General features: G+C 45.4%; 1 protein-coding gene across 1 annotated transcript in view; it reads left to right on the plus strand.

The window, feature by feature from the left end:
• Window positions 1–1,410: 1,410 nt before the first annotated feature.
• The window catches only part of LOC104510997 (coagulation factor X), a gene marked incomplete at its 5' end in the record, with an annotated part of 10,515 nt that continues 3,016 nt past the window's right edge, over window positions 1,411–8,909 (plus strand). Inside the window, 5 exons of the mRNA XM_010153468.1 lie at window positions 1,411–1,571; window positions 2,854–2,878; window positions 5,547–5,660; window positions 6,774–6,914; window positions 7,760–8,010. Of these exons, the coding sequence (XP_010151770.1) occupies window positions 1,411–1,571; window positions 2,854–2,878; window positions 5,547–5,660; window positions 6,774–6,914; window positions 7,760–8,010 (692 nt within the window). The remainder of the gene's footprint in view (window positions 1,572–2,853; window positions 2,879–5,546; window positions 5,661–6,773; window positions 6,915–7,759; window positions 8,011–8,909) is intronic.

The raw sequence follows: 8,909 nt of genomic DNA on the forward strand, positions 1-8,909 counted from the left end.
AGGCGATAACCCCACCGGCTGCGTCCTGTCACTTTCCTGTCACTGCAGGGAGGGATTTAAGGGCAAATAAGAGAGTGGGTGAATGAACTAACAGTTGCTGAGCCTGAAGTTACGAGCACTTTCTGTATGCTTTCCCTGCGAGGAGCCTTTCAGAGTAAGCGGGGTTCCAAAGGACGCCTGGGCTCTATGGGATCGATTAATGTAACTAGCAGTGGCAGAATTTGTCTCCCTGTTGCTGACACGCCAATTTCAGTGAAAGCAGAGTAAGTCCCCACTGTGTTTGCGCAGAGGATATTAAGGTACATAATTGCTGTCGGCTAGTTTATTTATTGCTGAACTGAGCTGCATGAACGATGCTGCAGAAGGTACGTGCAAGCTGCCCACCGAGAGTGAGCCATTGGCCTTGAAGTCCCATCTGCAGCACTGTCTTTACGCACTCCAGTCTGTGACTGGAACGTAGTTTTTCTTTTTAAATTCCAGGTGCTCAGAACATAATTAAATACCAGCTTCCAGACTCTAGAAACTTTCCTAGAGTGTATGCTTTTTACAGGGTAACCGGCAATTTATTTACTTCAGTGTGGTTCCTGGTTTTCCTATCTGGTAGTGTGTGCACAGGTCATTGGAGAGTAACACTATTGTTCACGCAGCCAAGTGGCTGAGCTGAGTTTAATGCCTCTGATCCTTCAGTTTAAATCAGCAGCTACCTGCATCTTGAACTTGAAGACAGCAGGTCTCCTGCTTCTGTGCCAACAAGCTTTTAAAAAAGTAAAACAACTCAGCAAACTGATCGCGGGTTGTGCTTTCCTGATAAAGCTGATGTTCGTTTTCTTCTCTCCTCTGCAACTGGGAAGTGTTGTTAAGAGGGAAGGAAGACCCTGGGGCTGCAGGGTGGGATTTGGGGTGGTGAAGGGCGGTAGAACTCATACGTGGGCTGGACCGTGAAACAGCGTTTCCCACCTGTCAGTAGATACGCTACTGCATCTTGAGTTCGTGTGGCATTTAGTTCCCGCACCACAGGACCCTAGAGCTGCTGGTGGTGTTGCTTGGTTGTCAGCTTTAAAACCAAACCAAGGAATGCAGTCTCCCTGGCCTTCAGCGAAAGTAATTCTGTTCAGGACTGGAGTCTTGAGCAGAAGCCACCTGTGTGTTCTTATTTTCAAGACTAAAAACAGTAGGAGAGAATCTGGGGGTGGGGGGTCTACATTTTGTCCTGGAGTTGTTGATTCTCAGAGACCGCTCTGAGAGGTCCTGAGACGTACCAGTCTGTGTGAGGACTAACCTCACCGGTATCGTTTTGTATGGTTAGAGTGGTTGAAAGGGTCTGTTCTGCTTTTCTTTCTACTTTACTTATTTCTAATGATTCTTTAAACCACACTGCCTGCCACCTGTATAATTTTCTCTATTGTCTAGTATTCATCAAGAAAGAAAATGCTGACAAGTTCCTGGAAAGAACAAAACGTGCTAACTCCTTTCTGGAGGAACTGAAGAAAGGGAATATCGAAAGAGAATGCAATGAGGAGCGCTGCTCGAAAGAAGAAGCAAGAGAAGCCTTTGAAGACCAGGAGAAAACGGTAAGGAAGAAATAATATGAAACATAGATCTATGTATTTCATGTTTACAGAATTATATTAAGGCCTTTAAATGATTAGATAGTACCCGTGTTAGAAATATATTCGTGGGCGACGCAGCTGAGTGTCATGACTGTGGTCAAGAGTTTGTAGGTGGAAGAGCCCACAGGAAGGCTGAGAAAGAAAATGCTGACATGGAACTTCACATGAGAATTTTGCTGAACTCCTCTAGGGCAGCCTTGCAGTGCTTATCATTTTGTGGCTCTCCTTTTCAGTATCTGAATTGACAGACTGTATCCTGTGGACAGTTCTTATTATGCCTTAATGCTAAATTGCCCACATGGAATGAAGTTTGGATGTGTGACTCTAGTGTCAGCTTCCCTACCCTGATGGCTGCTTAACTTCAGACAGAAATGATCTGTTCCCAAGCTCAAGGGAAAGTTAAAGAGATGGGGCAGCTATGGAGAATGGGGTGAGTAGAAAAGGTGATATTTGAAAACTTGAAGTGACTTGGTGGTGGAGGAGAATTGGGAACATCATCTGTAGGTACGTGCCTGTCGAGAACAGCTCCGAAACTGGAGTTAAGGCCAGATTCATTTCACTTTAGCATTACTTGCTGGCCAGAATGTGCTTGGAGTAGCCCTGAGATGACTTGTCTGGGGAAATGACGGGTGCATGGCCGGGTACTTCAGAGCATAAAGGTTGGCTGGTCTGTAGCAGAACCAGTACAGCCTGTTCTGCCCTGGGGACCAGACATCACTGAAAAGGACTGTCTTGGACAGCCGGCATACCTGTAGCCCTCAGTGCAGAGGGAAAGAAGGACACAACTTGGACAAAATATTTTTAAACCTCTGGATTTCTGAGGTCCTGACTCATGGGGCTACGGAGAGGAGGAGAGGGACTGAGAATTTGTCATTGCAGGAATGTGACTAAATTCGGTCAAAACTGATGGAAAGACAGTTATGCAACAAATCAAGCGCCTTATGCTGACTGAGTCACATTAGGAAATCTGTAAGGAGTTTTAGGTATTTCTGAAAAAGGGCATGAGACTTGTTGCTGTAAGGCTGGACACTGTAAATGGATCATATGGTTTTAATTTATTCAATGGCAGTAGCGGGCTGCGAGGCACCGTATGTGCCTGTAGCTCAAGTATTAGTTTCAACAGTTGTTAGCTGCAAGGTTCCTCTGTGTGAAAGCACCGATGTTTTTCTTGAAGAATTCAGCAATCCTTACCTAACTCTTTTTGTCTCCTTTTATTCCCCTTTTTCCCACACCTACCCTGTAGGAGGAATTCTGGAACATCTATGTAGGTAAGAAACACTCTGCGTTTGTTTAGAGAACTAAGCTTCCTTATTGCAAGGTTGAAAAGGACGCACCTCTTAAGTAACCACTTCCTGCTCCCTTGCTTCCTCTCCTCACTGTGGGACACCCTCACTTGTGTTTCCTCTGAAGAAGGAATCTGATTTACTGCCTTGCCGTTGCTTGAACCCAGTCACTTCATTCGAAGGCAAGGTTCAGCTGCCTCCAGTTCCTGGGGTGATCTCTGTCCTCTCAAAACCAAAACCAGTGGCCCTTTGCACGCCAAGGACAGCGAGAACCAGAAACTGGGCGTGTGACTCTGCTGGGCAGTTGTTCTCCAGAGGGGCAGCCCCGGATGGGGGAATTCCACATGCAGAGAGTCACAGGTGCGGGTGGCGCTTAAATGCCGCAGCCAACACAGAGTTATTAAGCTGTCTCACACAGTCGCTTGCCAGTTTCATGTCACCTTCCACGCCAAAGTGTTGTTAATTCCTGTAATATGGAGCATTTTGTGGGATGTGTTTTCTGCAGAACTCTGGCATTCAAGGAAGACATGCCAGTAGATGAGCAGATACTACCCATCAGCCTTCTCTGTTCTTCCTAAAGGCCTGGGTTGTATTTATTAGGGTTCTAGTGTACGTAATCACTATGCAGGGACAGATTTTTAATGTAGTAGTCTTTGGTAACGGGTTCTCCCAGAAGTATGTGTCCAGCTCGCGTGTTAGGAGGAGTACCTCCAAAATGTTGACCAAAGACAGCTCAGCTTTGTCTTTTGGAGTCTGCAGAAAATCGAAGACAGTTGCCGCAAAGAAGATGCAAACTTTCACAATCCTCTAAGCAGGGGATGAGTTCTGCAACCTCCAGGCTGAAGTTTCCTGCGTCAGTGTGTTGCAGTGAGCGGGAGTGGAAAATTGCAAACCATTTTCTCAAGGGAATACAAACAGCGGAACATCAGTGCCAGTGCTTTTAGCGGAAATGCCAATTTCATACATTTTAAACCACAGTCCACGAATGCTTTATTGGTGTTCACAAGTATTGAAAACCACAGATCCCCTCAGCCAAGTTACTAGAACAATTCATTCTCTCTTCCTCATTCAGCAGGGGATTCTGCAATCCTTTTGTGCAATATTGATATAGAACTTACTACCGCAGCAGCGACGACAGTGTAGGGGGAAACTAAACGGGTATGGTTCCCAACAGTAGGATGCTGCCTAGCAAAGACCACTAGAGAATGGAGCGCTCTGGCACTGCAGAGGAGGCAGAAACCAGGAGCTGTGCTGCAGGCCTCAAGTCTGCCTTCCTTTCAGTGGTCTCACCTTCCCTCTCTTGAGGACGGGCATCAGTCTTCAGTGCCTCGGTGGGGGACCACATGGACGCGGCATTTGGAGCACTGCTGGTTTTGGCCATGTGCAGGTACAGACAGGGCGTTGAGGTGCGAGGGTGGTACGCAAAGCCCAGCAGACATACCCTGTGCCTGATAAAGCTGCTGCAGTTGAGGTCACAGGCCAGGGCTGCCATGCAGGGGGCAAGCTGGATCCTTAGGATGAGCAGCTTCTTGCATCTTGTCTCTCTGTGGGCATTGCTGTTCTTCCAGCTGCTCCAGACAGGGGCAGGCCAGGTGGTGAAACACAGAAACTTGAAGAACCTGTTGTCTGAAGCAACAAATTATTAAGCAAGGTTCAGTCCTCCGGACATCCTCCTCTTCTTATCGAACAGTGCAGAAGAGCTCAGCAGGGCCATGTGATGGGGGAACATGCTTGGTACAGCAGGTCACTAGATGGGAGAGACCAGTGAGCATCAGAGCAGGAGTGAGACGCTTGGTACAGCAGGTTACTAGATGGGAGAGACCGTAGCAGTGAGCATCAGAGCAGGAGTGAGATACCTTTGCGGGGCGGGGAGAAAGGGCTGCTACATGGAACATAGCTCCAAACACAGTGCAGCCTCACTGTCCTACATGTAAATGAGTTTGGGAGACACCTGTGGCTGGGGCCCAGTTGGTTCCAGGTCATGGAAAGGAAGGAAGGCTGCAGAACTCCCTTTCAAATGTGGGAGATCCCAGCATAGACATGGGGAGTGTGAGGTAAGAGCTTATTTTTTGAAGCTCAAGCTTATTCCTCAATGGACACAATGGGACAATTTTGGTACTGTAAGCAGCAGAAAACAGGAATTTGGCCCACACACGTGAATTTAGCAGGGCTTTGTGAAGCATTTTTTTGTTGATCTTCTGATTAATATGTTGGTATCTGTTTCTTTAAATGAACAGCACTGCAGGCAGGCACAAGGGATGAGATGACCTTTAAAGAAACAAAAGTTAAATTGTCATTGTTATGCGGAAATTGTAAAAAAAAAATAATATTTTTAGACAGTAGTTGCAACGTAGAAATGTCCTGTCTGCTTTTACAGCCTTCACTGTAGTTGATTTATATTCTGACCATGATGTATTACTTTACCTTCCTGCAACCAAAAAAGGCTTGCAGATGCGCTGTCATACAGTAGCCACCAAAACCAGATTGCAAAACTGAGGATGTGTATATGAATCATTGCTGGTTTGGAACAACCAAACCATCTGCCAATTCCATCTGGAATGTGGCAACTCGCAGGATGTAATGTTTTAAAAGGAAAGGTGGAAGATCGCTTATTAAAACTAACAATAATATGGTTTTTGGTTTGTTTTTGTAGATGGGAACCAGTGCAGCTCAAATCCTTGTCACTATGGTGGACATTGTAAAGATGGAATTGGTTCCTACACTTGCTCATGCTTGGATGGTTATCAAGGCAAGAACTGTGAATTTGGTAGGTTTCTGCTTTACAGAACTGTGGCAGTGAATTCCTGAGGGAGCTGAAACAGAGAGGGTTAACTCGTTCTTAACGAGTGTTATTTCCCTCTTGGAAAAATGGTTAGACTAGGATGCCAGTCAGCAGTGAGTTGGAGGACAGTGCCAGAAGCACAAAGCCCTGGTGGCTGTACTGCTGGGTCATGTTAGAATGACAGAATGGTTTGGGTTGGAAGGGATCTTGAAAGACCACCTAGTTCCAACCCTCCTGCCATGGGCAGGGACACCTTCAACTAGACCAAGTTGCTCAGAGCCCCGTCCAACTGTGAATGCCCCGAAGTTATGCTTACTCCAGAGAAAGCCCTGTTAATTATGATGGTGTCTGTTTACATCATCTTAAATCCTCAAAACATGGTGCTAAAACTAAGCAGCATACGATTTTTATAACTGACATCAAAGGACCTTTACTCCAAGTACAGAAGTACAGCCTCCTTGCTCGCTCAGTTGACAGCAGTGAAGAGCCAAAGAAGGCAGATTTCAGTAGACAATGCAGACTTTTTCAGCCTTGCGAGGAATAATTTTTTGCATATAGATCCTTCCTGAGTCTCACTTCTCTGTTGTACAGCTACTGCCCTAATGATGTCACTGGAGCATGTATTGGTAGCCCAGAAGTAAGAGTGGTGAGCCCAGCGTTAAGAGGGTGTGGAGCTGAACTTCAGACACAGGACTGAGGGGAGTGATGAGGACTTGAGATTTTAAGGCAGGAGGGATGAATCTTGGGAGGATTTACCAATATCTGGACTTCTCTGTTAGTGTTTTATCTGGACTTCTCTGTTAGTGTTTTATCTGTTCTTCCATTGTGATTTTGTCTCTGCTTTTTTAAGATCACCATGACAAGGCCACCGGGCCCACTGGGGGTTGGCAAGCATGTTTCATGTGCTGGATGTGGCTGCTTTGTAAGGCGTAAGCTAACGTTAGCCACTCGTGTCATTACTAAGAAGTGCTTCCAGTGTTTTACAGGTGGAGATAGAGATCCTGTTTAAGGAGTGGGGTTTAATTTGGTGAGCTTTGAGATCTTCTGTGAAGTCAGTGTTTGCTTACAGTTTTTTCTCCAAACTTGCCTCTTTTATAGTCATACCAAAGTACTGCAAAATAAACAATGGTGACTGTGAGCAGTTCTGCAGCATCAAAAAAAGTGTGCAGAAGGATGTTTTGTGTTCCTGTGCCAAAGGGTATGTTCTAGCAGAGGATGGGAAGCGCTGTGTTTCATCAGGTATGAAGTTGCATAATTAATAGCAGTGGTGGTGAGACTTGTTTCACAGTTAAAGAAGGTCTTTTGAACCAACGGGAGAGTACATGACGTAGATTTAAGTGGTGGACTTACCAAAAGCTAGCTGATTTGGAACTCTTTGCAAGGTGCCTCTCACAGAATTACCTGAGTAAACTCTGCTGTTGACAGGAGAAAAGTGATTGCAGTTCTCTCTCATTTACTTAAACACTTACACTCCATATAATACAGCATCTCACAAAAACTTTTCTACTTTACATGTCAGTTCAGCTAATCAAATAGTAATTGATGATATTAAGTAATTATAATCAATGCTATTTACATTTGTACATTTCTGATGGTTTTCAACAAACCTGGTTGTTTGTTGAAAACATAAGTCAACCATACACTCAGGATGTCGGGTTTTCTATCCTTTATAACTAATAATAAATTGCTGTCATGAGCCATATTATTCCTAAAATAAAACACTTCACTTGGTTTCCTAATTAAGATGATTTTAAGTAAGAGCAAGTGCATGAATATAGCAACATAAAAGAGCGAGTACATGGGTACAGCAATACAAACAAGTGAAGATGATGCTTTAAATATTAAATACTTTGAAAACACTCTCTGGAGACTGAACCTATGGACAAATTTTAGGACTACAAAATGGCTTTCATTTTCCAAACCATCTGGTCTTCCTTCTTTGTTGCATCTGCCAAGGTTTTGCTGCTGTTTCGAAAACAGGACAGCTGCATGAACTGATTTGTTGTGAGATGGTGTTGTCAAGGAGTTTCCCCTTGTTCTGGTGTTTCTTCCCCTCTCTAATTTTAACATTCTTGTCTCTACAGTAAAGTATCCTTGCGGAAAAGTTTTTGTGAAAAGAAGAAAAAGGTCGATTATTCTACCTGTGGATAATAGCAATGTAACTAGTGATCAGGATGTCCCTCCCACAAATGGAACGGTTTTGGAGGAGGACTTTGTTACTACCACAGAAAGCCCAACTGTCCGTCCTGGCAATGGGACAAGTAGCAAGACTCCGTATGTCAATACCAGGATAGTAGGTGGTGATGAGTGTCTTCTTGGAGAGTGTCCATGGCAAGTAAGTCTGGTGTTTGTGCCCTGCACATCAGCGGAACATGTTTCTGAGGGCAAGTGTGCGATGGTTCATTTAACCTGGTTGCCTTCTGAATGCTCCCCATGTAGTATGTCATTTGTAACTGGAGGTAGCGGAATTGAATGGAGGAGCTGAATGGAACAGGTTGCCCAGAGAAGCTGTGGATGCCCCATCCCTGGAAGTGTTCAAGGCCAGGCTGGATGAGGCTCTGAGCAACCTGGTCTAGTGGAAGTTGTCCCTGCCCACGGCAGGGGGGTTGGAACTAGATGGTCTTTAAGGTCCCTTCCAACCCAAACCATTCTGTGATTCTATGATTTTATGAATTGTGTGAACCCAGGCACTTAGATGTGCACTTCTGCAAACTGCAGCCTTAAGATGTCAAAATGAAAGGCTTTGTGCATTGCTACATGGTGCTGCTTAACCTGTCGCCACAGAGAGCTTTTGAGTCAGAATCACAGAATGGTTTGGGTTGGAAGGGACCTCTAAAGGCCATCTAGTTCCAATGCTCCTTCCATGGGCAGGAACATCTTCAACTTGATCAGGTTGCTCAAAGCCCTGTCCAACCTGACCTGGAATGTTTCCAGGGATGGGAGATCTACTACTACCTCCCTGGGCAACTGGTTCCAGTGCTTCACCACCCTCATCATAAAGAATGTTTTCCTTATATCTCATCTTTTCTGCCCCACACTGAACAACTCCACCTGCCTCAGCCTTTCTTCATAGGAGAGGTGCTCCAGTCCTCTGATAATTTTTGTGGCACTCCTCTGGACCCACTCCAACAGGTCCATGTCTTTCCTCTTCTGAGGGTCCCACAGCTGGACGCAGCACTCCAGGTGGGGTCTCACCAGAGCAGAGTACAGGGGCAGAATCCCCTCCCCCGATCT

Source organism: Eurypyga helias, unplaced genomic scaffold (genome assembly GCF_000690775.1).
Source record: "Eurypyga helias isolate BGI_N326 unplaced genomic scaffold, ASM69077v1 scaffold6850, whole genome shotgun sequence".
NCBI classification, from domain to species: domain Eukaryota; kingdom Metazoa; phylum Chordata; class Aves; order Eurypygiformes; family Eurypygidae; genus Eurypyga; species Eurypyga helias.